This window comes from Symphalangus syndactylus, chromosome 13 (genome assembly GCF_028878055.3).
Source record: "Symphalangus syndactylus isolate Jambi chromosome 13, NHGRI_mSymSyn1-v2.1_pri, whole genome shotgun sequence".
NCBI lineage: Eukaryota > Metazoa > Chordata > Mammalia > Primates > Hylobatidae > Symphalangus > Symphalangus syndactylus.
Genome location: NC_072435.2, coordinates 27461207 through 27488812, shown reverse-complemented (window position 1 = coordinate 27488812; position 27606 = coordinate 27461207). Strand labels below are relative to the sequence as shown.

At 53.7% G+C, this 27606-nt stretch overlaps 2 protein-coding genes, 1 long non-coding RNA gene and 3 other non-coding genes across 9 annotated transcripts; 1 reads left to right on the top strand and 5 right to left on the bottom strand.

Annotated features, from left to right (window-relative positions):
- Positions 1 to 269: 269 nt before the first annotated feature.
- On the bottom strand, positions 270 to 7408 carry LOC129459921 (uncharacterized). Of its 4 annotated transcripts, none has more exons than XR_010115252.1 (4): positions 7202 to 7408; positions 4483 to 4523; positions 1831 to 1916; positions 270 to 1514 (listed from the first exon to the last, which is right to left on the bottom strand). XR_010115252.1 is itself a non-coding variant. In XM_055237252.2 (4 exons), exons 1-4 carry the CDS (start codon positions 6942 to 6944, stop codon positions 1274 to 1276), a joined length of 354 nt encoding a protein of 117 aa, XP_055093227.1. In that variant the 5' UTR covers positions 6945 to 7074; the 3' UTR covers positions 270 to 1273. The 4 variants fall into 4 exon arrangements, 1 of the variants encoding a protein (XP_055093227.1); XR_008650098.2 differs by lacking the exon at positions 7202 to 7408 and adding an exon at positions 6937 to 7072; XR_010115251.1 differs by lacking the exon at positions 7202 to 7408 and adding an exon at positions 5903 to 6920.
- Positions 1589 to 1679, bottom strand: LOC129461355 (small nucleolar RNA SNORD88). Its single transcript, XR_008650507.1, has one exon. It is a non-coding gene; the product is annotated as a small nucleolar RNA SNORD88 (small nucleolar RNA).
- Positions 2001 to 2091, bottom strand: LOC129461354 (small nucleolar RNA SNORD88). The gene has a single exon (XR_008650506.1). It is a non-coding gene; the product is annotated as a small nucleolar RNA SNORD88 (small nucleolar RNA).
- Positions 4594 to 4684, bottom strand: LOC129461353 (small nucleolar RNA SNORD88). The gene has a single exon (XR_008650505.1). It is a non-coding gene; the product is annotated as a small nucleolar RNA SNORD88 (small nucleolar RNA).
- Positions 7388 to 22470, top strand: LOC129459922 (uncharacterized). The gene is made up of 4 exons (XR_010115253.1): positions 7388 to 7469; positions 20949 to 21084; positions 21457 to 21586; positions 21776 to 22470. It is a non-coding gene; the product is annotated as an uncharacterized lncRNA (long non-coding RNA).
- A 282-nt stretch (positions 22471 to 22752) lies between these two features.
- On the bottom strand, positions 22753 to 27469 carry KLK1 (kallikrein 1). The gene is made up of 5 exons (XM_055237930.1): positions 27385 to 27469; positions 25398 to 25557; positions 23875 to 24161; positions 23501 to 23637; positions 22753 to 22956 (listed from the first exon to the last, which is right to left on the bottom strand). Exons 1-5 carry the CDS (start codon positions 27428 to 27430, stop codon positions 22801 to 22803), a joined length of 786 nt encoding a protein of 261 aa, XP_055093905.1. The 5' UTR covers positions 27431 to 27469; the 3' UTR covers positions 22753 to 22800.
- Positions 27470 to 27606: the final 137 nt, after the last annotated feature.

The following is a 27606-nucleotide window of genomic DNA, read 5'->3' as shown; positions in this document are numbered from 1 at the left end:
GAGGCGGGTGGATCACCTGAGGTCATAAGTTCGAGACCAGCATGGCCAACATGGTGAAATCTCATCTCTACTGAAAATACAAAACTAGCCAAGCGTGGTGGCAGGTGCCTGTAATCCCAGCTACTCGGGAGGCTGAGGCAGGAGAATCACCTGGACCCAGGAGCGGGAGGTTGCAGTGAGCTGAGATTGTGCCACTGCACTCCAGCCTGGGCATCAAAAGCAAAACAGTCTCAAAAACATAAAACAAACCAATCCTTACAAAAACGGAGTAAACACTTCAATATGCTTTTATGTCAAGGGCGTGGGGTCACCCTGCTTGGCCTGCAGTGCTTTGGGGCCCCATGTGGTGGAGGGGTGGGCACACATGGTACCCACCTACCCTGCTGTCCGGGCAGAAATGTAACATGGCACATGATGCCTGGGGGATCACGGCCCCCACGGACTCATGGTAAGTATCCACTCACGAGGCCTGCTCCCCTCATGATGTCTGGCCAGTGACACCCACAGGGGAGGTTGGGGGCAGACACTTCTCTTCCGGGGTCCTTGAACATGGTGTCAGGGTGTGGCTAGCTCGAGGAACGCCGAACGGCTCCACGGGGAGGGTAGTGCCCAAGGCTTTTTGCCTCCCCTACCATGTCCCACACTTCCCGACTGCAGCTCAAACCAGGAGCAGCTCCCCCAGGATTCTGGCCTGCTTCACCCCTGGAGCACCAGGCCAGGTGGTGTCTGTCCTTGAGAGCCAGGCCCAGGTCTCACGGTGGCATATGGACAGCTCTTCCCCACAGGCCTGGTCACAATAGGGAAGCGGGGGTGGCTCCTCCCCTAGCCTGCAGGAAGCCCTTGGTAGCCCACTTATCCACCTTCTCCTGGGTGTGTGGCTCAGCAGCCAAGTCCTTGTGCCCTGGGTTGGGTCCCAGCATGAGCCTGGTGGGCCTTGGCACCATGGAGAGCAGCCTGCTGTCAGTGATGGCCTGGATCTCCAGGACGGCCTCCAGCACTGTCATGCCCTTGACCAGCTGGCGCTGGTACAGGACCTGGGTAACAGGCATGTCCTTGGGCGTCACTGGCTCAGGGGCAGAGGACAAGGTTGAGGAGGAAGCTGGATACCCTGTCCATGGTGGGCCGGGGCTGGAAAGGCAGCTCAGTGGCCTCGAAGTGCCAGGAGGACTCCCAGCTGGCACCAGGCCATCAGCAGCCGGGTGGGCAGTGCCGTGCTGCTGTTGCCCTCAGGGCCTTGCAGTGGTAGCTGAAGATGGCACCTTGTCAGGTTGGATCAGGTCACCCCGCAGCAGCAGCTCTCGAGAGCTGAGGCACGAGGCAGGGGCCTGGCCGTACACCTGCAGGACCCAGAAAAGCCTGTTGCAGTTCTTGCCCGAAGCGCCGAGATAGCCAGGAGCTCAGTGTCCCTGTAGCAGGAGCAGAACCAGCTCCGGCCCAGGTGGGTGGGTGCCAGCACTTTCCTAGCCATGGCTGCAGCCACACCTAGGCAGGAAACAGCAGAGTCTGGAGGGATGCTGTCAGGGGAAGGACACAGAAAAGGCACTAAATGGGGGAAACGGCCACACCCCCACCATCACCTCCTGGAGTGGGGCCCCTCAGATCCCCAGGTGTCAAAGGTCCCGGGGTGCACCGTGTCCTCAGGGGCAGTCGGAGCCCAGTGCTGGACATCACGGGGTCGCCAAGTGCAGCCCTTTCAAGAACCCTCACACTGGACATCTCACTGCAACCCAGCCCCAGCCCCCATCCCACCTCCGTCCCCCAAGACAGTTGCTAAGAAGGTTAATGAGCCCAGTGCTTAGGGCAGCGCCTGGCACAGCACTTGCTGGGTACCTGTCTACGTCCGCCTTCTCACCATCGCCACGAGTAACAGGCAGCCTCCTCTGTTCTTACTGAGTGATGGTCAGGCCCTTCAGCACCTGGAGGCAGGAGGGCACAGGGGAGGGGAGAAGGTCTGTGTGGTGCAGGGCAGCCAAGATACCCACCAGCCCTCCCCAGAGCCAGGGCCCCTCAGACCCCCGGGTGTCAAAGGTCCCGGGGGGCACCGTGTCCTCAGTGGCAGTCAGAGCCCAGTGCTGGACATCATGGAGGCCCCAGTGCCCGCACCCCCTCCTGATGTGGGTCCCAGGACCACCTGCTGTCCTGAGGGGGACATCACAGAAGAGTGCTGAGAGATCAGGCAACAAACTGAATGACACTTGGTCCCTGGGGGTGCCAGGCTGCCCCCCCCCCCCCACTTCCAGCTCAGCCTGGGTGTGGCTCCTTGTATGATCTAGGCGCACTGACCTCACCCCTCCCCGCCCCCCAGCAGCAGTGTTTCTCTGGAAAACGGGACTAGAGATGCCTGCAGACAGGCACATCTGTGGGGTTCAGTGAGAGGACGGGGCCAAACCCTTCTGCTTGGGCTTCCCGTGCCCTAACGGGATACCCCTCAATCGCCTCTGCTGCCCCCAGCCCAGCTCTTCTAAGCTGCTCTGACTTCACCAGAACCTTCTGTGACATAGGGAAGGGGCAGCTGCCTCTCACTGGGACCCTGGCAGGATAAGTTCAGTTTATTCTTCGCAAAAGCACTAACACTGCGGGTGCTCGCTCAGTGCGAGCTGCTGTTTAACAACCACAGAAACACCGAAAGTTCCATTTTGCATAGAAATATGCTTTGTACGAAGAGGGGGCCCTTATTTAAACTAATCAAGAAAAATTAAAAACCCAGCCCCCAGCCACAAACTAGCCACATTCCAGGTGTCCAAGAGCCACCCGTGGCCAGTGGCTGCCAGATTGGACAAGGCGAGGAACTTTCTATCTGGACAGTCCTAAGGAAGGCGCTGGCCCAGAATCCACAGATGCTACATGTCCCTTCTGTCTTCCCTATCCCGCACCAGCTGTCTTCTCACCTCTCACACACCCCTACCCAACTGGCACCGACCCCACTCCTTATGTCCCCAGGAATCCCCTCTAAGCCAGCCATGACAAACACTCAGCTCCATTCACTACCCTACAGAGGATCTTGGATTAAGAGCACAGGACCCGGCCAGGCACGGTGGCTCATGCTTGTAATACCAGCACTTTGGGAGGCTAAGGCGGGTGGATCACGAGGTCAGGAGATCAAGACCATCCTGGCTAACACAGTGAAACCCCATTTCTACTAAATATACAAAAAAAAAAAAAAAAAAAAAAAAATTAGCCGGGCATGGTGGCGGGCGCCTGTAGTCCCAGCTACTCGGGAGGCTGAGGCAGGAGAATGGCGTGAACCCGGGAGATGGAGCTTGCCATGAGCCAAGATCGCACCACTGCACTCCAGACCAGGCGACATGGCAAGACTTTGTCTCAAAAAAAAAAAAAAGCACAGGACTCTCAGAAAGATACTCAGGGGAACTGCAATCCCAGCCAACCCTGCCCAAAAGCCAGTTTCCTTGCCAGAAACAGCTGAAACCTCCAAGAACCCAGAGAACACACTTTCAGTTCTATTTCACTGCAGCCACAGTTCCAGCTCCTGACATCTAAGGAGCAAATGAAAATCTTTCCAGAGCTGAGAACACCTGTCTCTTTTCTGATAACACACACTCACGCTTGTCTGATTTTGCTCTTTGAAACAATTCTCCTGATAAAGCCTGTTATTTTTGTTGTAAAAATAGGAGTTCCTTGAATTGTATCAGTTTATATATAAATGGTTCACTGCAGGCTAAGCTGTGCTTAAAGACACATTGCATTCAGCCTACAAAACCCATGATGTAATGTGACAGGACCACCTGGGAGTCACCGTCTCTTTTCCACTGCTGAGTTATGACATGTCTGATTAGTTCTTTCCCCTGAAACACAAATGCTTGTTCCCTCCAGTCCACGCATTCCTCTTCTTATTCAAGCCCCACCTTTGGAAGGCAGGAAACGCTACTGTCCCGGGCCATCTGCTCGGTGCCTGCTCCACAGACATAGCAGTGAGGCGCAGAAGAGTGATGGCCTGGTGAATGTCTCCAAGCCTGTAAACAGCAGAGCTGGGATTTGGACCCAGTCCTGCCTGCCTAGTTTTCCACAGCTGTGAGATGGGTGTTTTTTTTTTTTTTTTTGGAGAGGGAGTTTCACTCTTGTTGTCCAGGCTGGAGTGCAATGGCACAATCTTGGCTCACTGCAACCTCTGCTTCCCGGGTTCAAGTGATTCTCCTGCCTCAGCTTCCTGAATAGCTGGGATTACAGGCATGTGCCACCACGCCTGGCTAATTTTTTGTATTTTTAGTAGAGACAGGGTTTCACCATGTTGGCTGGGCTGGTCTCGAACACCTGACCTCAGGTAATCCACCTACCTCGGCCTCCCAAAATGCTGGAATTACAGGCGTAAGCCACTGCGCCCGGCCTGAGATGGTTTTTGTATGTAAGCACTGAGCACAATCATTGGCACATAAATTAGTTCCCAGAGATTCGGTATGAAGTCAACCTAGACAGTGAGATATTTTAAACCCAGGTGAGTCAAGGAGCAGGAGCAAGGGTTCTTACCTGGATGGGCATGGTGGGTGGTCCTAGGCTGGAAGCTGCTCCTGTAACACAGAAAGACACAATGAGGGTGGGGGAGGAAATAGTCTGCAAGTCCACGAGCCATTAAAACTGGGGCCCCTCAGACCCCCAGGTGTCAAAGGTCCTGGGGTGCACTGTGTCCTCAGGGGTGATCGGAGCCCAGTGCTGGACATCATGGGAGCCCCAGCCCCTCTGCAACCAGGTCCTGAGGCCAGTTACCTTCAGGGACAGAGGCCAAGCTAACAGAGCTTAAAGAATAGGAAACACGGCTGGCATGGTGGCTCACAAATGTAACCTCAGCACCTTGGGAAGTCGAGGTGGGCAGATCACGAAGTCAGGAGTTCGAGACCAGCCTGGCCAATATGGTGAAACCCCGTCTCTACTAAAAATACAAAATTAGCCAGGCGTGGTGGCGCATGCCTGTAATCTCAGCTACTCGGGCGGCTGAGGCAGGAGAATTGCTTGAACCCAGGAGGCAGAGGCTGCAGTGAGCCAAGTCGTGCCACTCCACTCCAACCTGGGCGACAGAGCAAGACTTGTCTCAAAAAAAAAAAAAAAAAAAAAAAAAAAAAAAAAAGAGTAGGAAACGTAAAACCCACCTAGAAAGTAGGAATGACCAGTTTTGCTCATGGAGACACCAAGATGCCCTAACCTCCCCAATGTCACAGGTCCTCGGGGCACTGTCCTCTTGGGATGGGTAGGACCCCAAATGCACTACATGAAGATGTCCCCGGTGTTCATCCCCCACTGTTTGCAGGTTTCTTTAGCACTGGCTACACCTGCACATAACCCATAAACAGAGAAAGCTGCCAAGACACAAATCCCCTGGAAGAAGTTATTGAGAGAAAGGAGAAGGAAGGGGGCTATTCTAGGAAGAAACAAAGCCAACTTGTAAATAATAAATAATGAGCAGAGACCCTCGACTGAGTCAGGTTTGAACATAGCAGCTGTAAAAGACATTTCGAAGATGACTGAGGAAAAACAGGCAGAAAACAGATTGTTAAATTGCAGTATAAAGGAATTAATGTCATTAAGGGTGACAATGCTAATAACATTAAGTAGAAAGATGTTACTGTAGGTACACATATTTGAGTGAAATATGAACCTTTCTTTCCTAAGAGTCTGCTCTGTTGCCCAGGCTGGAGTGCAGTGGCGCGATCTTGGCTAACGGCATCTTCCACTTCCTAGGCTTAGGGGATCCTCCCACTTCCTTCATAAGTAGCTGGGACTACAGGCCCGCACCACCACGCTTGGCTCACTTTACTATTTTTTGTAGAGATGGGGTTTTGCCATGTTGCTCAGGCTGGTCTTAAACTCCTAGGGTCAAGCGACCCACCCACCTCGGCCTCCCAAAGTGCTGGGATAACAGGCATGAGCCACCGCGCCCGGCCATGAAACTTACTTTCAAAACACTAAGCACAAGGTTTTTGAATGTGGCAAGATGGTGCAAATGTTCAACTTTCCCATTTGTTGGTAGATTTTAACATTGCCAAAAGAGGACGTGCCAATGATGAATGCATGAGAAAAATACTTTCACTTGTGACATGGGCAAACTCAACGCTTTTCTAGGTGGTTGCATGAAGGAGGAAAGTCAAGTAGAGCTCCTTGCTGTGTCGTGGTGGGAGATAGGAAATCGGCTAGCTGCTTCCATGCTGAGCCTCCTCGGCAGGAGCATGGGCCCCGCTTAAGTCAGGAAACCGATGTTCAAGACCTTAACGGACCTAAGCGAATAACTAACGTTAACAAAACCCTCTCACGTGGCATGAACGGTCAGAATGACTCCCGCAAATAAGCAAAGGACTCGTTTGCTTCCTTCTATATCCATTCCTACATGGTTCTCAAACCCGGCAACTCACCTAGAAACCTCACTCTCACTTCTTTGGTAACTCGATATCCTATCCGTGTCCCTATGGAACCCCCCAAAACCCTCTCCTCTCCCGTCCCCTAGTCTTTGTTCTAGGTTGCACAAAAATGCCAGCCGTCCAGAATTTTAAAAGCAAGAGCGAATTCCTAAAGAAGCGTCTGTAGGTAGCACGAGGATGGAAACATTCGGAAGGAACTCAATGTCGCCTCCCAGCCCGCCCACCTCTCTCCCCTAACCAAACGGACAAGATGGCGGAGGCCCGCGGCGTGCGGGCAGCACAAGGGGCGAGCTCCGCAGAGGGGCAGACGGAGGGGGGTCCGCCCCAGCATCCCTGTTCGCGCCAGCTGTAGGAGTCGCCACCTCCCAAGCGCCCCAAACAGCTACCACCATCCCCGCAGAAAACTCCCAGACTCGTCCCGGAGCGCGCTCTCTGGGTCCCTGCAAACGCCCTGACCCTTTCCACGCGACTACACGACCGGTCTCATTGCAGCCTCGAGACCTTCAGGACACGTGCGTCCTTCACCCCAGAGCCCCGCCACACAGCCGGGAAAAACCACAACTTAAAACCTTACCCCAGCATTTCTCTCTCCAAAGCGGGAGCGGGTTGCAGCAAGCGCCCCTTTATAGCGCGCGCCGCTCGCAAGGCCGGTCCTCGGCGCCAGCCCGCGCTCCGCCCGAGGCGTCCAATACACACGCCTGTTTGGGAAACCCCATTTCATGCTTAAGGAAAGGAATACCGCCTGCTTCCGCTAGAATCTTCCTGAACAAGCGAGAAGGCGCTGTCTCTGGGACGGACAAAAAGGGGCCAGGATATGATGGAAACGATTGTTTTGTCACCTGCGTCCGGCAATTCTGAAGACAGCACCAAAGATGCGCCGTGAAGAGAAAGGACCCCGAGGGCGGCCCGACTCGAGAGAGAATCCGCTGGGACTATTTGCGCGGCAGGGGCTTCAGCTGAGGCTGCAGAGGCGGGGCCCAAGCCGAAGGGCCGGAGCCAAATTAAGTCCCCGCCATGGGGCTGGAGGCGGGGCCAGTGCGGAGACTGACAGGGAGCCGTCCTGGGAAAGCGCCCACGTGGCGCAGAATTAGAGGCGGAGCCTACACGGTGAGAGGCCGGGCTAGAACAGTGACGCAAGGGCCGGAAGGAGGGACCCTGGGTCTGGAGAAGCCGGGGACGGCGGCCAAGACTCCTGGGTCTGAGGGAGGAGGGCGGGGTCTGGACTCCTGGGTCTGAGGGAGGAGGGGCTGGGCGTCTGGACTCCTGGGGCTGAGGGAGGAGGGCGGGGCCTGGACGCCTGGGGCTGAGGGAGGAGGGCGGGGCCTGGACGCCTGGGTCTGAGGGCGGAGGGGCTGGGCCTGGACTCCTGGGTCCGAGGGAGGAGGGGCTGGGGGCCTGGACTCCTGGGTCCGAGGGAGGAGGGGCTGGGGGCCTGGACTCCTGGGTCCGAGGGAGGAGGGGCTGGGGCCTGGACTCCTGGGTCCGAGGGAGGAGGGGCTGGGTGTCTGGACTCCTGGGTCTGAGGAAGGAGGAGCTGGGGGCCTGGACTCCGGGGCCTGTGGGAGAAGGGGCTGGGGTCGTAATTCCCGTGTTTGGGAGAAGAGGGGGTTGGGAGCTGGGACTCCTGGGGCTGAGGGAGGCCTTTGGGGCTCACACCCAGTTTTGATGGTCTAAGGCCTGGGGGCCTGCATTCTTGGTAGGGTTGGAGATCTGAGGAGTGTGTTTCCGCTGATACGATTATACAGTCTTTCCACTTATATGATTATTTTGAAAATAAAAAAATGAAACTTCTCTACTCCAAACTCACTTTCTAGGAGTTTCACTGTCAACAATTTGGTGTGGACTTTATTTATGTTTTATTTTTTCAGATGGAGTCTTGCTCTGTTGCCCAGGCTGGAGTGCAGTCGTGTGATCTCAGCTCACTTCACCCTCTGCCTCCCGAGTTCAAGCAGTTCTCGTGCCTCAGCCTCCCGAGTAGCTGGGATTACAGGTGCCCATCACCACGCCCAGCTAATTTTTTTGTATGTTTAGTAGAGACAAGGTTTCACCATGTTGGCCAGGCTGGTGTCGAACTCCTGACCTCAAGTGATCCGCCTGCCTCAAACCTCCCAAAGCTCTGGGATTACAGGTGTGAGCCACCACGCCTGGCCTGGTGTGGACTACACACACACACACACACACACACACACAATGGATAAAGATACTTCTTTCCACTCTAATTTGTCCCGTAAGTTTTTTCCCCACATGGGTACATACGGAATTATCTCATTCACTAAACAATGGCAAAGGGCTCCTTTGTGTGAATTAAACACACTTTGTTTAGCAGGTCCCTGGTCATTTGGGTTGTTTTCTTCTTTCTAGTGAGGAGACTCCTTTCATGAACCTTGTTGTCTGAAGTAAAAGGAAGAGACCTACATTCCTCTCTTAAGGAAATGAGAGACATTTATGTCACTGGCTGCTGCCTCACTTTAGCATAAAGGCAAAGTCCTCACTGTGACCCACGCAGCCCTTAGTGATCTGGCCCCTGTCCCCTCTCAGCCTGCATCTCTTTCCTCTCCTTTGGCCTGCCTGGTGCTCCTGGAACCTGCCAAGGACGTTTCTACTTCAGGGACTTTGCATGTACTGTCCTCTCTGCCTGGAACTCTTTTCCCCCATCTACATGGCTTTCTGCCTCCCTTGGTCCTGTCTCTGCTCAGATGTCATCCTGAAATGGAGTCTCCTGACCTCCTTGCCTCCACTTTATATGACTGTGAGGCTCCCTTGTTCCCAATCCCATCTCACCTACCCTCCTATATTTTTCGTCGTAACATTCACCTCTAACTATTGTCTGCTTTATTTTATTTTATTTTTTGAGACAGCGTCTCACTCTGTCACCCAGGCTGGAATGCAGTGGCATCATCATGGCTCACTGCAGCCTCGACTTCTCAGGCTCAATCAGTCCACCCGCCTCAGCCTTCATGTAGCTAAGACTACAAGAGGACACCACCACGCCCAGATAATTTTTGTGTTTTTTGTAGAGACAGGGTTTCGCCTTGTTACCTAGGCTGGTCTTGAACTCCTGGGCTCAAGCCATCTACCCACCTCAGCCTCACAAAGTGCTGGGATTACAGGTGTGAGCCACCATGCCCAGCCCTACTACTTGTTTATGGACATGTTTTGCTGCCTTGCTGAATGTCAGTTCCATAAGGATAAGGATTCGTGTCTAGTTTGATCAGTGCTATGCATCCAGTGTCTGGCATATAGTTGCAGCTCCATCTGTGTTTAAAGACGAAATTTGCAGCGAGGAGTGGTGGTTTAATCCTATAATCCCAGCACTTTGGGAGGCCGAGGCAGGAGAATGACTTGAGCCCGGAAGTTTGAGACCAGACTGAGCAACATAGACCCCATCTCTAGAAAAAAATTTTAAAATTAGCCAGGCATGGTGTCACATGCCTGTGGAGCCAGCTAGTCAGGAGGCTGAGTTGGGAGGATTGCTTGAGCCCAGGAGGTTGAGGCTGCAATGAGCTGTTGCAGCACTGTACTCCAGCCTGCGTGACAGAGAGAGACCCTATCTCAAAATTAAGTAAGTAAATGAATAAATTTGGGAGCCTTTTGCAGGAGACAAGGGGGAGGATTATTGCAATAGTACAGAAAGAGCACACACTATGGGCCAGGCATTGTGCTAAATCCTACCTAGATTAAAGTACTATTATTATCCTCATTTTACACATGGGTTCCACACCTTGTCTCTGGTCACAGAGCTACTAAGTGACAGAGCCTAGACTCAAAACCAGGCAGCTTAGCCACTGTATGAGAGGGAGATAGGTGGCAGCCCCAGGCCAAGGCCCTGTAGGACAATGATACGACTTTGTACTTGGCTTTCAACTCTGCCCTGTCCAGGAAATGGCTCTCTGTTAGCCCCAAACCATCTTCAAAGGGCCATTACACAGCCTTGTGCTGGGGGACTCTGGGGAAAAGAAAGACGGGGTGGTGGTAGGAGCTACTGGTAAGGTCAGGAGGTGAAGTGTGGGTGCAGGGGGAATTTGCTTCTGGAAGGGTAAATTATTAAGGACTGCAAAAATAAAGGATGAAGCTAAAAGGGCTTGGGGAGAATGAGATATTCGGCAAACACTGATTAAGCACTATCTGTATGCCAGGGACCATTGGCTCGGCCTCTTTGTTGACCTTGTGCCTTGAGTCCCTTACTTAGGAATCCATTCCCTTCCCTATCCCTCTACCCCAGAGGGCCCAAAGATGGCCCCAGAGAGGGGTTTCAGTTCCACCAATGCTTCCAAGGCTCGGAGCTAAATTAAAGAATATTCTGGGCAGAAAATACAGATTATTTTAAAAGATAGATTATTAATCTGGATTGAGATGGGTCAGAAGGGACTGAAAAAAGATGAGTCTTCATGGGATTAGGGGCCAGAGAGCAGGGTAGTCAGACACTTGGCAGAGAGCTGTGGGAGCAGGCCAGCGGTGGGATCATTCGCATGTCTTAGGTCCGGATGGACTGCAGCGCCAGGATAGACCAGAAGTACATGTAATTCAGATAGGACAAGAAGCCTTGTGGAGAGGAAGAGGGCACAGGAGATGAGACACAGAGTTCATCCGCCCAATCACAGTCACAGTCCTGTCCGCAGGCCCAATTGCATGCCCTGCTCTGCATCAAACCCCATCCCCAAACCTATTCTTAAACCCATCACCAATTCCATCCCATCCCCTAACCTATTCCCAAACCCATTCCTAAACCGAAACTCACCTTCATCCCCTACACTGTCCCTAACCCATACCCAAACTCCAACCCGGTCCCATCCCCATTATCCAGCCCCATGTGCATCCCCAATCCCGCCTCCCACTTCAGTCACTTCCTATCTAGCCCTGTCCACAACCCCAGCCCTGTCCCAAATGCTATCCCACAAGATTCCTGTCTGCATCCCTGAACCCATGCCCAAACCCAACCTCATCCTCTCCCATACCAGTAATCAGGAAGAGGAAGACACTGGCCCAGGTCAGGTAGAAGCTGAGTGCCAGCTGGTAGGTCATGCCTTCCTGCAGGTGCTTGTGGGCCTGCAGCAGGTAGAACAGGATACCCAGCATGATGCTGGTTCCTGCATGAGCACAGGTGTTAGGAGGCTGAGAAGCAGGTATGTGAGGACTACTTCCCATAGTCATGTGGCTGCCTGGCTCTGGCTCATTATTTCCCCACTTTCTTTAACCTCCCAGACCCTGTACCTTTGCTCCTAAGCAGGAAGATGGGCTTCTGACCATGTCCTGCTAGAGGACACTGAAAGTGCAAGCCTTGGGCTTTAACCAGGCAATGGTAAGTCTGTAACCACGGGTTTTGAGGCCAACAGCAGGGATCTTCCCTGCCTCCACCTCTGGACTCAGGGCAGCCATGCCGTATCTCTGAGCCTCAGTTTCCTCATCTGTAGAGTGGGCACAATCATAGGACCCATCTCCTTGGGCCGTCATGAGGAGTTACTGAGGTTGGCACATTTCCTGGTACACAGCAAGCCCTTAGGGATTGGGATTGATTATTTTCATTCTATTGGGTCTTTAATTTAGGGCTTCGGAAGAAATAGACAAGGAATTTAGTCATTCTGGATATATTGGAATGACATGAATTAAAGATAATTTGTGAATAGGAAAAGACTTTTTCCCCTGGACAGTGGAGTACTGGGTAGTTTTGTCTGATGTTATTGAAAAATAATATAGAAGTTATTTTCTGTTTAATTAAAAAGAGGAATAGACAGAAACGGTTTTCTTACAGAAAAATGTTCTGTTATAGATGGTTTAAAACGAAGGTGCTTTCTATACTTTTTTAAAAACTCATAGTTTTTTTGCACAATATTCTGTATCTTGTACTTTATATTTAAACAATTAGGAAGAGCTACTAGATAAACTGGATGAATGCTTTTTTTTTTTTTTTTTTTTGAGACAGAGTCTCAGTCTGTTGCCCCGGCTGGAGTGCAGTGGCGTGATCTTGGCTCACCACAACCTCTGCCTCCCAGGTTCAAGTGATTCTCCTGCCTCAACCTCCCGAGTAGCTGGGACTACAAGCGTGTGCCACCACGCCTGGCTAATTTTTGTATTTTTAATAGAGACCGGGTTTTACTATGTTGGCCAGGTTGGTCTCGAACTCCTGACCTCGTGACCCACCCACCTTGGCCTCCCAAAGTGCTGGGATTACAGGCGTGAGCCACCACGCCTGGCCAAATGCTTTTTACTAACAAGGAAATAGAAAGTTGAATGTTCTCTATTCTCGACCTTATTATCACTCTGCAAGAATGTTTTCCTGAAGCAACTAAAAGTTGTGATCAATTACTACAAGGGACAGGAACACAATATCCCTAATCTCCAAATTAACCCCCCCGCTTAAAGTATGATTGGGCATATGCATGGAAACTAAGCTATCGTAATTTGAGTATTAATTTTAAGTTATTTGGCTGGGGATGGGAGGGTTATCATGATAAGAACTTGTGCACAGTTAAATAGCTACCATCGAGTACTGACATTTTCTTTTTCTTTTTTTTTTTTGAGACAGGGTCTCACTCTGTTGCCCAGGCTGGAGTTCAGTGGCACAATGTTGGCTCACTGCAACCTCTGCTTTCTGGGTTCAAGGGATTCTCCCACCTCAGCCACCTCAGTAGCTGGGACTACAGGCACAGTCCACCACGCCCGGCTAATGTTTGCATTTTTTGGTAGAGACGGAGTTTCACCATGTTGGCCAAGCTGGTCTTGAACTCCTGACCTCAGCCTCCTCCGCCTCCCATAGTGCTGGTGTGAGCCACCGCACTCGGCCAAGTACTGACATTTCTAATTCAATCCTCAGTACATTTCCATGTGGTAGCAAATTTTGTCCTGATCCTACAGGTGAGAAAACTGTGGCTTGGAGAGATGAAGTAGCTTGAAGAAAATCACAGAGCTGCTGGTGATGGTGGGACAGGATTTGGGATGAGGTTAGAATGGGAGATAGGATTGTGTATTGGGTAGAGGTTAAAGTTTGAGTGATAGAGGACGAGGTTGAGAGTGGTGTCGGGAATGGGTTGTAGTTGGGATGGGTTGTGGTTGAAGGTGGGTCGTAGTTGGGGTGGGTTGTGGTTGGGGGTGGGTTATGGTTGGGGTGAGGATGGGTTGAAATGGGGTGGTTTGTGGTTGGGGATGGGTTGGAACAGGGATGGTCTGGTTGGGGGTGGGTTGGGGTGGGGATGGGTGTGGTTGGGGATGAGGATGGAGATGGGTTATGGTTGGAAGTGGATTGTTGTGGGGACAGATTATGGTTGGGGGTGGGTTGTGGATGGGATGGGTTGTGGTTTGGGTTGGTTGTGGTTGGAGTGAATTGTGGTGGGGAAGGGTGGTGGTTGGGGGTAGGTTGTGATGGGAGTGGGTTGTGGATGAGGATAGGTTATGGTTGGGGATAAGAATGGATTGGATATGGGTAAGAGGATGGAATTGGGAATGGATTAGATTGAGTTTGGCATTGAAGTTCACAGGTGATAGAATTGGGTTGCATTTGAAACATACGTTGAGGATGGTTGGACATGATGCTAAGTTGGTTGTTGAGATGTTTGAAGAGGTTGGGGATGGTAATGAGAATGGTTTGGTGATTGGAAAGAATGTAGAATTGGGATGGAGTAGAGACATGAGGGAAAGGGATGTGAATGAGTTTGAGATTTGTTGGTGATGGAGATGGGAGTTGAAGTGGAGGCTGGTGCTGGGGCTGGAGATAGGGTTGGGCTGGTAGGTGACGTTTTTCACTGGAATGGGTTAGAGATTTGGAAGGATATGGGGTTGGGATTGCGGATGATGGTGAGGATGGCGATGGATTGGAGTGTGGTGGGGATGGGATTGGGTTTCATGATTGGCACTGGAGGAGGTACTCCTCGCCTTGGTTCCTGAGGGAAGTGCCATTCCTGTCAGGATGCTGGTGATGAAGGTGAAGAAATCCAGCATGGATGGGTTGGAGCTGGTAAAGAGGATGGTGCTTATTAGGGCCCTGCAAAGGCAGAAGCTGGTGATGCTGGAGAAGAGGAGGAAGGCCTAGGAAAGGTCCAGCAAGTCTGGGGAAGGAAGATAATCAGGAGCACTAATATTGGCCCAGGCTCTGAGCACGGGGACAAGGGTCACCAGTTGGTGTGGGAGTATTCTCAAAGCTCCTCCCTTGCAAATTACTTATTCTCATTTTAGGAAAATTTAAATTGGGCTCCAGAGAAGAGACATTGAGACTGATACTTCCAGCACTGAGGATCTACCTCTAGGTTGGTGAGGGCAGCTTCTTGGGCAGTGAGAAGTGGGGTGGGCAGTGAGGAATATTCCCAGAAGTGAGGACCACTCTAGGGCTGGGAGGACAATCCTAGGGCAGTGAGAACCCTCTGAGGCAGTGAGGACCATCCCAGGCAGTGAAGACCATCCTAGGCAGTGAGGACCATCTGAGAGAGTGAGGACCGTCCCAGAGAGTGAGGACCATCCCAGAGAGTGACGACCATCCCAGGCAGTGAAGACCATCCTAGGCAGTGAGGACCATCTGAGAGAGTGAGGACCGTCCCAGAGAGTGACGACCATCCCAGGCAGTGAGGACCATCCCACAGAGTGAGGAACATCCCAGGCAGTGAGGACCATCCCAGGGAGTGAGGACCATCCCACGGAGTGAGGATCATCCCAGGCAGTGAGGACCATCCCAGGGAGTGAGGACCATCCCAGGGAGTGAGGACCATCCCAGACAGGGAGGACCATCCCAGGCAGGGAGGATCATCCCAGGCGGGGAGGGCCATCCCAGGCGGGGAGGACCATCCCAGGCGGGGAGGACCATCTCAGGCGGGGAGAACCATGTCAGGCGGGGAGGACCATGTCAGGCAGTGAGGACCATCCCAGGCAGGGAGGACCATCCCAGGCAGTGAGGACCATCTCAGACAGGAAGGACCATCCCGGGCAGGGAGGACCATCCCGGGCAGGGAGGACCATCCCAGGCAGGGAGGACCATCCCAGAGAGTGACGACCATCCCAGGCGGTGAGGACCATCTCAGGCAGGGAGGACTATCTCAGGCAGGGAGGACCATCCCAGGCAGGGAGGACCATCTCAGGCAGGGAGGACCATCCCAGGCAGTGAGGACCATCCTAGGCAGTGAGGACCATCCCAGGCAGGGAGGATCATCCCAGGCAGTGAGGACCATCCCAGGCAGTGAGGACCATCTCAGACAGGAAGGACCATCCCAGGCAGGGAGGACCATCCAAGGCAGGGAGGACCATCCCAGAGAGTGAGGACCATCCCAGAGAGTGACGACCATCCCAGGCGGTGAGGACCATCTCAGGCAGGGAGGACCATCTCAGGCAGGGAGGACCATCCCAGGCAGGGAGGACCATCCCAGGGAATGAGGATCACCCCAGGGAAGTAAGGGCCATCTTGGGCAATGAGGACCACCCCAGGGTGGTGAGGATAATCCTGGGGCAGTGAGGATTATTCCAGGGCAGTGAGGACCATCCTGGACCAGTGAGTACTATCCCAGGGCAGTGAGAATCATTCTAGAGCAGTGAGGAGTATCCCAGGGCAGTGAGGACCATCCCAGAGCAGTGAGGACCATTCTAGAGCTGTGAAGACTATCCCAGGCAGTGAGGATTATCCTGGGGCAGTGGGGACTATCCTATGACAATGAGTACCATCCCAGTGCTGTGAGGAGCATCCTGGGGCAGTGAGGATTACTCTGGGGCAGTGAGGACCATCTCAGTCAGTGAGGATCATCCCGTGGCTGGGAGGACCACCCTGTGGTGGTGAGAATCATAAAGTACCTGTGAAGATCATTGCAGGGAAGGAAGAAACCATTCTGTGACAGGTGGAGGGGTCCCTGGGATAAAGTGGAGAGATGGGTCCCATGAGTGGTGAGGGCAGGGCAGGCCTTCCAAGCATCCTAGTTGTACTCATTCAGGCAGGAGAGGTCAGAGCACTGCTTCTCCTCCCCCAGAAGTCTAGCTTAGAACTTGGCCTCTGGCCTGGGCCCTGTCTCATACCTGCCAGAATTGACCTCAATGGAGCTGCACAATGAGAGGTTTTGCATCTTGTCTAGAGGACTTTGGTTGAGTTCAGAGCTGAGCACACTTGCCTTCAGACTCTCCTGGGACTCCCAGGTAACTGATTCAATGCTTTTGATAGTGGGCTCGGGGCTGTAGGTAAGTGATGGGGGCACATTGACAATGGCCCGGGCTTGGAACTTGGGGGTTGGAACACTTAAATGGGCAGTCTTGGTTGTTGACAGGTAGTTTTGGCCATGATCTTTGTTGCTGGGGATAATTGATGATTAGTCAGGAGGTGAGAGCCTTGGATACTGAAGCAGTGAGCTTGGAAAATTGGTGAAGCACCTCGCATACTGAAATTGTGGCTGTAGGTAATGGCTGGTGTTTCTGGGATACTGATCTGTTGACTGCTGATAGCTGGTGTAGGTTCTTGGATACTGACCTGGCGATTGTGAATAATTGGCAAGGGGTCTTGGACACTGACTGGGCGATTGCTGCTGGCTGGTGGAGGCTCTTGGATACCGACCCCGTGACTGTTCCTGGCTGGTGGAGGGTCTTGGATACTGACCCGGGAATTGTAGGTTATTGGCGCCACCACGCCTGGCTAATTTTTTTGTATTTTTAGTAGAGATGGGGTTTCACCATGTTGGTCAGGCTGGTCTTGAACTCCTAACCTCAGGTGATCCACCTGCCTCAGCCTCCCAAAGTTCTGAGATTACAGGCATAAGCCATCGCTCCTGGCCCTTATTATTATTTTTTAAGGTACAGAAATCTAGAATTGTTTTATTTTCTGAGACAAAGTCTGGCTCTATCACTCAGGCTGGAGTGCAGTGGCATGAGATCTCGGCTCACTGCAACCTCCGTCTCCCAGGTTCAAGCCACCCTGTCACCTCTGCCTCCCAAGTAGTTGGGACTACAGGGGAGCGCTACTATTCCCAGCTATATTTTTGTATTTTTTGGTAGAGGTGGAGTTTTTCCGTGTTGCCTAGGCTGGTCTTGAACTTGTGAGCTCAAGCAATCTGCCCGCCCCAGCCTCCCAAAAAGCTGGGATTACAGGCATGAGCCACTGTGCCCAGCCTTAGAATTTTTAGGTAGTTTAATTTCTTCACCTTTGTCTCTGTGACTTTATTAATTGCTTCTTGGCTTCGGGAGGTTCTCCCTCCAGATTTTTGATGAACATTCAGTTCTGTTTTTTTAAATTCTCATTGCTTATTTTTGGGTTTTGATTGTCATTTTGGAGTTCGTATGCAGGGAACATTGAATTCTGTGCTCCCTGCTGTCCTAAGGAAGGGACTTGAATTAGTCAGGAGTCTTTGGGTCACAAGTGACACAAACTCTTTTTTTTTTTTAAATTTTTTACTTTTTTAAATTTGAGATGGAGTTTCACCCTTTCACTCAGGCTGGAGTGCAGTGGCGTGATCTCGGTTCACTGCAACCTTCACCCCCCGGGTTCAAGCGATTCTCCTGCCTCAGCCTCCCGAGTAGCAGGGATTACAGGCGCCCACCACCATGCCCGGCTAACTTTTGTATTTTTAGTAGAGACAGGGTTTCACCATGTTGGCCAGGCTGGTCTCAAACTCCTGACCTCAGACGATCCACCTGCCTTGGCCTCCCAAAGTGCTGGGATTACAGGTGTGAGCCATCGTGCCCGGTCACAAGTGACACAAACTCTAACTTGAACTAGCTTGAGTAAACTAGTTGTATTAGCTTGAGTGAACTAACTTGAACTAGCTAGGGGATCCTTTATGGGATCACCTGAGTGAAAAATGGTAATGGTAGGAATGCCTTCAGGCATGGCTGGATCCAGGGGCCCAAGTGATAGTATCAGATATTACTGTTTTTTGGCTACTTGGATTGGCTTCATTCTCAAGGCTCTGTGTAGTGGCAAGTCAGAATCCAGTTAGGAAAATAAATCATTCCAGATTCTGGAAGTAAATACAGGGAATTGGTTCGTGAGTAACAGAGGAGCTGAGAAGCCAATAGGAAATAGTGAGGCAAACCAGGGGTTAGGAACTACAGGATGCTGCTACTCGGCCAGAAGGACAAAGGGAGGAGGTGGTATTACTACAGTCCAGAACCTGGAGCCCTCTGGAAGGCATAGGCTGATGGTTGGATTGCTCAGAAGTGGCTAGAATCAGAGAATAGATACAACTACTACTGAAGACCCACCACATGCAGAGATAGAGAGGCTGATAAATACCCTGGCTTGCCCTCTCCTCCCAGAACCAGTCTTCTGCCAGTGCCTCCCATTAGCCAAACACAGTGATAAGATGGTTAGCAAAGGAGGCTGGGAAATGTGGTCCTTGCAGTGCCTAACAGGGCAGGGCAGGGAATGGATCTGAGAGCAGACAGACAAAAAACTGGCAGAGCTGTTAGCAACTTGGCACAGTTGGTAATAACTGCCGAGTCCAGTGGAAAAAAGTTATCAACAGTTCTTGCAAGAGTCCTGTGTGGCCTGGGGCACATGAGCACCCCAAGCCAATTACATGGCCAGTGGAGTACAGTTGGCTGATTGGCTTATAACTGGGGCTGAGAATGGGGAATGGGCAGGAGGTGAAATGCATGGTGGGGAGGTAAGCTGCAAATGTCCACTCATTCTGACCAAATCACAGAGTGGGCTGCTCTCTGGGATGACGAGAGCCAGGTACTTGAGTGTCAGCTCAATGCTCTTTCTCTTGTCTGTTTTCCTTCTTAGTTTTACTCTCCCCATGAGGCTAGGTCCAAGGCTTAGGCAGCTTCAGGCTTGTAATCCTTGAGGAGAGACTGCTTTTCCCTGACAGCTTCCTAATGAAGTCTTGGGGCAGAGCTTGATTGGTTGGCTTTGGTCATGTGTCCATCTTTGGGCCAATTGCAGGATCTGTGGCTGGGGTACTGTGATTGGCTCAGTCAGAATCACATGATTACTTCTGTGGCCCAGAGGGCAGCATATGTCAGGAGAATCCCTCAACCACAGTTATGTGAGTTGGGTGAAGAGTGTCCCCAAGAGATGTCAGGCTGCTATTCTGGGCAGACCAAATTCACCATTCAAGGTCTTGGTTTCTGGCTTGGTGCCTTCTCCCTGACCTCTGCTTCTTGACTCTTCAATGAGCAGAAAGAACTAAGGGAACTGGCTGGGCATGGTGGCTCACACGTGTAATCCCAGCACTTTGAGAGGCCAAGGAGGGAGGATTGCTTGAGCTCAGTAATCTGAAACTAGCCTGGGTAACAGTGAGACCCCATCTCTATGAACAAAACAAAACAAAAACAAAAAACCAAGGGGTCTGATATTTCCCTCAATTCCCAGAGTGCTGTTGCTGTTCTGTATATATGATGATCCTTTCTCTTTCTTGTTGGGTGTTAGAGATGTGCAGTTTGCCAGAAACAAAGCAGATGAGGTCTTGGCCTATTTGGCTAAAACAATTTTGCACTGTTGAAAAGTCGACAAAGTAGAAAAAGGGCTAAAAGGAGGAGATGGAGCATCTCAGAAACAGGTGAAACTCTCTTCTGCTGGAAGTCTAAGTTGGATAAATGTCCACTGTAAACTGGAACTAAGCTTTTGGGCACATTGGTTTTAGAGTATTCGACTTGAAAGTTTTTCTTGTGTGCAAATCTGTGTGTGTTTTGTGGGGGCTCTCAGGTATGAACAAGAGATGACATTAGGATGTCTGAGGAGGTTCTCGGCATGTGAATGGGGCCACTAGGGGACCTTGGGGGGTGACTAGCAGAGACTAGAGCAGAAGTAGGATGACTTTGGAGATGACTGAGGTGACCGAGGTGTCTTGGATAACTTTGAAGGTGCTGTTGAGGGTGTCTGGGAGTGATACTAAGGATACTAACATGAGTTCTTATGAGACACATTTTAGGCGTTCAAGTAGGGTGACCAGGGGTGTCTGTGGGGGTGATTCTAGAAATGATTGAGGCTGGGCTCAGTGGCTCACGCCTGTAATCCTAGCACTTTGGGAAGCCGATCACCTGAGGTCAGGAGTTTGAGACCAGCCTGGCCAACATGGTGAAACCATGTCTCTACTAAAAATACAAAAATTAGCTGGGCATGGCAGCAGGTGCCTGTGGTATCAGCTAATTGGGAGGCTGAGGTAGGAGAATTGCTTGAGCCCGAAGGCAGAGGTTGGAGTGAGCCAAGATCACACCACTGCACTCCAGCCTGGGCAACAGAGTGAGACTCCATCTCAAAAAAAAAAAAAAAAAAAAGAGAAAGAAAGAAAGAAATGATTGAGGTGATTCTGTGGGGTAACCTTGAGGATGTGAGTGGGGTGACCTTTGGGGGGTCCTCTGTGGGTTGACCTTGGGGGTTTGTGGGATGGATTATGAGAGTGTCTGAGAATTGGGTTTGAGGTTAAGTAGGGGTGATTTGGGACAACTCTAACGGTGTGACTGGGGGATGACTTTAGGAGTCCCTGGGGGTGACCTTGTGAGTGAGAGTGGAGTTACTTTGGGGTTTCTAGGAGGTGACTTTGGGGAGGTGAGTAGGGGAGATTTTGAGGATGTGCCAGACTTTGGGGGTGTCTTTTGGGCTGCTTGTTGGTATCAGCAGAGATGACTTTGGAGGGCGACCAAGAGGGGTGTCTGGGGGTGACTCTGGGGCCCCTGTCCCCCTCTCCCCAGTTCTCATCCATATGAGCATAGGGCTTCATGTTACTGTGCCGAGTCCTCCTTCCGCCCACGGCCCTCTCCTCCCGGCCAGTGGTCCTCTGCCTGAACATGGCCGACTTTGTCTTCAGTTTCCTCTGCATCGGCATTGGTAAGTGTTGGCTTGGGGGCGGGGGCCCTCCCTAACCCCAGCCCTGCTCTCTGGCTTTCTGGAGGTGTATCTAGACTTCCGTGCTGCTCCCCTCGGGGCCTCTGTCTTAGCATGTCTCTGGGGAGCTCTGACTCAGTTCTACTCTATCTGTGGGATGTCTCTCTCTCCCCCGCTCTGTTTCCCCTTCTTTTTTTGTCCCCTCTCTCCGGGTATCTTTCTATCTGTTGTGAGGGCGTGTGTGTGTGTGTGTGTGTGTGTGTGTGTGTCTGCTTGTCACGGAGGGTGGGAGAGGATGCCTCAGTCCCCCTTTTCTTACTGGGGGTCACAGGGCTCACTGTCCAGCCTTCTGTCTCTGGCCCCACCCCATTGCAGGGCTCCTGATTTCTCTTCAGCCTGACGCTCTTTTCAGTTAACTGCAAGGCGGTGCACCCGAGTCCGGTGGTGTCCTACCTGGTGACCTCCTACCTGTGCTGGGACGCCAGCGACTTGATGCTGCACACCGGTGAGGGCGGGGCCTCGGGAAGCGGGTGGGGCCTCGGGAAGCGGGTGGGGCCTAGGGTGGGACTCGGAGTAGAGCGGCCCACCTAGCCATCTCCTAGGAGCTGTGTCCTACCTAAGCCCAGTGGGCATGTGAAGCAGAGGGCAGTGCTTGAATGCGCGGCGGCTGAGCTATCGCATGTGGGCCTTGTAGCAGGGCACAGCGAGGCGGACATCCAAACAGCGGAACTCAGACACAGACTCTGAGCACACCCTGGGCCTTCCCATTTCATACACCCTCGAGGATGAGACCCAAGCACCTCCAAGGAATAGCACCCGAGCTCTTCAGGACACTGACCGGTAGCCATGGCCAGATGCCAGGCCAACCCCTTCAGCGTGGCCACGCCCCGGATATTCGACCTCCCCTGAGGCCCCACCCCCTGATATCAGGCCACGCCCTCCGAGGGGACCAGTGGCAAACTCCAACCCTCGCTCTAGGGCCCGCCCTTTGTGGCTTTGTCCCTGCCCACTGGGTCCTCACAGTACCCCCACCCCATAAGTCCAGCATCCCCTCCCGTTCTGCAGACACTTGTCCAGCGTCCCGCTAAGCTCGGCAGTGTGGCTAGTTTGTGTGGCCCTGCCCCTGGTGCCCAGCCTTCCCAGGCCACACCCTGAAGCCACTCTCCACCCCCTCAGCCAGGGTGGTCTGCATGGAACTTGCTTCCCGGAGTTCCAGCCTCAGCTCCGATGTCCACCCTTGTCCCCAGGTGGACACAGCACCGCCCAGCATTTGGTGCAACTCCACCCTTCTGCGGAACGGGCCCCTTCCTGGGAAGGCATGGCTTGCAATAACATCCCTCTGTACCTTTTCTGGCTTCCCCGCCACAATAAAACACGGGCACTTGCTAACCTCTCAGCCTCAGACCCTCCGTTGCCCCCCACCTCCCCACCAGGGCAGGGTCCGTCCTAGCGTGAGTGAACTGTTCTGGCGTCCCTGACTTGCCCTTTGGGATCTGAGCCTTTCCTTGCCTGTTTGTCTGCACCTGTCACAGCCCCTTCCTTTCCCCACCTGCTGGTGACCTCGGACTTCCAGGCATGAGATTGACACAGCTGGGATGGCCCCAGCCTCAGTCGAATGGGTCCAGGTGCACCACATCTGGAAAGATAGGTGATGGCAGAACGTGACACACATTGGATGCACATTTGGTTTTACTGGGGGCAGGGGACAGGGCTGGGCATTCAGGAGTTTTTGGCTATGGTGTCCTCGATCCACTTCACATAAGACAGCACTCTGACGGCGACAGAAGGCTTATTGGGGGTGCCACAAGGGACGTAGCCCCATGATGTGACACCTTGGAGCACACCATCACACATCAGCGGGCCCCCTGAATCACCCTGGGAGCACAAGGTGGGAGGGGAGAGTGAGAAAGGTTTACGGGGCCCAAATTCTGCCTGGGGAGCCCCAGCTCTCAGGGCCTCCAGTGCCAACTGCCAGAGGAAGGTGGGCAGGGGTTCCCACAGAGGGGACAGGGGCTCCAGTCCTGGCCAAGGGGGAAGGGACTTCAGGGTCCAGCTCCTGCACATGGGGCAGGGTCCAGGAGGACAGTGCCTGCGGACAGGTCAGGGGGAGGAGGGGCAGGACCATCTGCAGGACACTGCCCCTGCGGGCGCATCGCAGAGGCCACCTCTCCAGGACTACTCTCTGACTCGACAGTAACTACGCATTACCACGAGGAACGGTGAACTCTGGTGTGGGGGGTGAGATGCAGTTGTCCCTGGACAGGTGGGGGAAGGAGGGGGAGCTGGGGCACTGACAGGGCGAGTGGCTACAGCTAGCTGGGAAGCAGTGAAGCAGACGCCTGGTTAGCTCTCAGAAGCCCGTTCAGAGGCTGAGTCCCCTCCCCAGCCCTTCCAGACCCTGGGGGCAGGGCTGCCTCACCACACAGGTGTCTTTGCCACCTTCCAGGTGTCCGACACACAGCATGAACTCTGTCACCTTCTGGGAGTGGGCTTTTTCGCACTCATCATGAGGCAGGATTTTGAGGCACACACACTGGAGATCATCTGGAAATGAGACTACGAACCCGGGAGAAAAAGGATTACGGCCCATGTAGACCTTTCTCACTCTCCCTTCCCACCTTGTGCTCCCAGGGTGATTCAGGGGGCCCGCTGATGTGTGATGGTGGGCTCCAAGGTGTCACAGCATGGGGCTACACCTGCTTCCTGCAGTCCTTTCTGCTTCCCTGGCCCTTTCTCCCTTGGACGCAGGAGTCCCCATCCCCGCCTTGGGCTGCACAGTCTGCCCCCACATACAATTCTCTGGTTCGATGCTGCCCCAGCCGGAGGCCAAACAGGTGCTCCCCACTTCAGGTTCCTGGGTGGGCAACACTGCGACCTTCACAGCGTCTGTGATATCGGCAGGCTCCGTCAGGCGGAGCAGCATGAGGTCGTGGCTGTAGTCCTCATCTGCTTGGCTGGTGTGGTTCTCCAGGAGGCTCATGTTGAAGCCAGGGTGTGGGAAGCTCTCACTGACATGAACAAACTGGGCTGTATTTTCGTCGTCAAACAAGTTGTGGCGACCCAGCCAGAGCTGGTAATTGCTGGGGAAGGATGGGAATGGAGGGATGAGAAGATGGGAAAGGGAAAGGGGGATGGGGCAGGGGAGCATGGGGGAGGGTCCCCAAAGAGGGAACGGGAAAGAGAAAAACGTGGGTGGGCGGAGACAGAGGAAGAAACATACAGTTATGGAGAAATACAGACAGCGAATGGGATGATGAAAGAGTTTGAGAGTGCAAAAGGCAAATGAGGAGACAGAGAACGAAAAAGAGCTCAAAAGGACAGAGGGGTGAGAAGGGCGGAGGTGAGGGCAGTGAGAAACAGGGTGAGCAAAAAAGAGGCTGGTGAGAAGGATAAAAGACAGGGACAGCGAGAAACAGGCCCAGGGAAGAGGGAGGAAGAGGGAACAGAACCCGGAAGGGAGTGTGAAGCAGACAAATGAAAAAGGACGCGGGAAGTCAGAGCGAGAACTAGAAACAGAGGCAGAGAGGAAGGAGGAGTGTGGGAGAGAAAAGGGAGGGAGGCCCTGGGGGAGGGTGGGGGCAGGTGGGGAGGGTGAGGGCGGGTGGGGAGGGTGGGGGCAGGTGGGGAGGAGGGGAGGCCTGAGAGCGGCTCAGCTGCAGCAGCTGGGGCTGTGGTGCGGCTCCCCAGGGGCAGGTGGCCTGGCCCGAAGTCCAAGGTCGAGGCCCCCTTCCCTCCCCAGCACCCTCCCCCGCGTTTCTCGCCCCGCCTCCTCCTTCCTTCTCCCTCAGTTGCCCCACCCAGCTCCCGCTGAAACCAGCCCTTCCCTGTGTCTCTCCAGATTGGAGGCATATCCTGTGGGGGGGCTGGACAGAGGGAGAGGCACCCCCTCCCAGGCACATAAGTTGGGGATAAAGCCCTTCCTTTACTCTGGGGCCTCCCTAGGCCCATCTGGGTGTGTGTTTAGTAGGGATGAGGAAGCGGTGAGGTAGAGACCCAGAGAGAGAGAGATGGGTAGAGAGATGGAGGGTGAGACAGTGACAGAGATGACACAGACTCAGAGACAGAGACAGGGGAGATGCAGAGACAAGGAGACAGAGGACAGGAAGATAGAGACCAAAACACAGTCACACAGAGACACAAGCAGAACCAGATCCCAAGAGACCCGGGCAGCCTTGGGGAGGGGTGTCCAGCCCAGCTCTGCTCTGCCATGCGACCTGCGCCAGAGCCTTCCTCTCTGCCTCAGCCCCCCAGTCTTGCCTGAGGTTATCCAAGGGGAATGCCACTGGCCTGTCAATCCCGTGGCAGCATGGACTCACTCGCTGATGCAATGGGCAGCTGTGAGCACCCACTGGGGGTGCACCAGGATGCCTCCACACTGGAAGGTGCTGAAATGGTACAGAGCCGCCTGCCAGGGCTGGGAATGCTGCTTACACTCCCAGCCTCCCACAATCCGGGTCTGAATCGGGGGCGCAGCACCTGCGGAGGCGGTGCTGAGTCAGGAAGGGCAGGGTTGGCAGGAGAGGCCAGGGACAAGGCTAGGAGAGGGAGCTGGGCTGTGGGTCTGAAGGGACATTGCGGGTAGAGGACCAGGGCTGGAGGTTGGGGACATGGGCAAGGGGTGTTGGGAAGGGCTGGGACTCTGGACTGTTCCTGGGTTTTGGAGTGGTGGCTGGACCTGGTGGGGAGATTTCGTGCTCTGACAGTAGAGCAGCCTCCAGGGATCAGGGTAGGAGACATGAGACAGTCTGGAGCAGACACTGCATCTGGGCGTCAGGTCAGTTGGGGTCTGGGGCTGGGGGATGGGAGGTGGTGGGTTAGGAGAGTGGAAAGGGATTCTGGAAACCAGGGATCAAGGCGCAAAGGGTGAGACAGGATCAGAGGCTCACTGAGGAAGAATCTGGAGGGCTAAGGGGTTCCCAGGCTAGAGAAACAGGACCTGGGTTGAGTTTTGGGGGTTCAGGAAAGGATGCAGCTTTAGGGAACCGGGTCTGAGAGGTCAAGAAGAGCATCTGGACTGAAGAGTTTGGGGGTGACTTGGGGTCCCTACATTAGGGTTGGAAGGGGCCAGCTAGGCTGGGACAGTTAGATTTGAGGGCTTCCTGGTTAAAGGGTAAAAGAAAGGGCTATGGTTAAGGCTAGGGATGGGCTTCTGGGAGGTTTTGGGGTCCTCCCTATGAACCAGGAATGGCAATCCGAGGGGAGGTTGGGGCCCTGAGAACACAGTTGGGGTCAGGACTGGGACGGGGCTCAGGAGAAGGGAGGTGTGAGTGGCAGTCCTTCTCGGACAGGGTGAGGGATGGGATCTTCATTTCTCATGGGGATGGGGTTCATGGTCTGAGGGTACTGGAGGGATGTGGGGTCCTCTTGGAGGCAATCCCAGGAAGAGGATTGGAGAAGTGGTGAAAACAGGCACCAAGCAGCTGTGGGAATGCAATGCAGGACCCCACTTGATGTGAGGTTGTAGAATCACATACTGGTGGACTTGGGGGAGGCCAGGGCAGAAGGGCTGGCTGAGAAGGCATTCAGAATCCTTGGGGTGGGATTCCAGAAAACCAGAGGTGTGCAGGAACAATTCAGGTGGAGAAGGGCTGGGGCCTGGGGCGGGATGGAACTTCCCCAAAGAAAGGAGCATGTGGTGGGAGGGTGTGGGTGTTTTTCCTGGGAGAGCTGGGGGTGCTGGGTGGGAAGGGACATTTGCAGACCCCCCCATACCAGATGGGGGATCCCACATGCCAGTTTGGGAAGCAGGGTTGTCTGGTGAAATTTGGGGGACCCTGGAAGGATTGGGGAGACCAGATGTCAGGGTCTGGAGGACACAGTTGAGAGCGGACAGCTGGATGGAAAAAGTCACTGGAGTGTGGTGGGATTTGTAGACTCAGGAGCCAAATAGGTGGCCGCAGGGAACTAGGGGGCAGGAGGGGATGATCAGAGTCCTGTGGGGTGGGGGAAGCCCATGGGAGGGTTGGGGTCCTCCAGAGAGTGACAGAGATGGCCCAGAATCTGCCCCTTTGGTAAAGCGGTGGGACAGGGCGTTGGCTAGGGAAGAGGAGAAAGTACTGAGGCTTCCTGGGAGGAGCAGGAATCTAGTGTGGGAGTGAGGACTGCGACAACATGGAGGAGCTGGGGTGGAAGTTTAGGGTGGGGCCGCGCAAGATAGATAAGAGCTGGGGCATCCCGGACCAGGATAGACCGTGGGCTGGAGGGACGAGGGTGGGTTATTGGAGGGGAAGGTCTTATCAGGGGGTTGAGGGCAGCAAGCGAATCAGGGCCCGTTCCCCCTCCCACATCCCCCCACTGTCTCACCAGTCCCCCCCAGGGACAGGGCGAGGCACAGAACCAGGAACCACATGGTGACAGAGGTGTCCAGGGGCCAGCAGGTGGAGGAGCTGGGGAACCTCCCTGGGGAGCCTTTTAAAAGCCCTTACCCCTCAGAGCCCCACCCCTGCCCTGCTGGCACCCAGATGTTGGCCAAGGCCCTTCCCCTGTTGCCTGGGGGCTGGACAATCGCCCCCCCCTCCGATCCCC

Excerpts from the sequence above, each read along its gene's own strand:
- LOC129459921 (XM_055237252.2), bottom strand. Across the intron at positions 1,917-4,482 it reads CACCCACCATGCCCATCCAG|GTGCTGAAGGGCCTGACCAT; the intron begins GTAAGAACCCTT and ends TCCTGCCTCCAG. Across the intron at positions 1,515-1,852 it reads GCCTGTTACTCGTGGCGATG|CATCCCTCCAGACTCTGCTG; the intron begins GTGAGAAGGCGG and ends TTCCCCTGACAG.
- KLK1 (XM_055237930.1), bottom strand. The coding sequence starts at position 27,430 with ATGTGGTTCCTGGTTCTGTGCCTCGCCCTGTCCCTGGGGGGGACTG. Across the intron at positions 23,638-23,874 it reads CAGCATCGAACCAGAGAATT|TCTCATTTCCAGATGATCTC; the intron begins GTATGTGGGGGC and ends CCGGGTTCGTAG. Across the intron at positions 22,957-23,500 it reads GTGGCAAAGACACCTGTGTG|GGTGATTCAGGGGGCCCGCT; the intron begins GTGAGGCAGCCC and ends TTGTGCTCCCAG.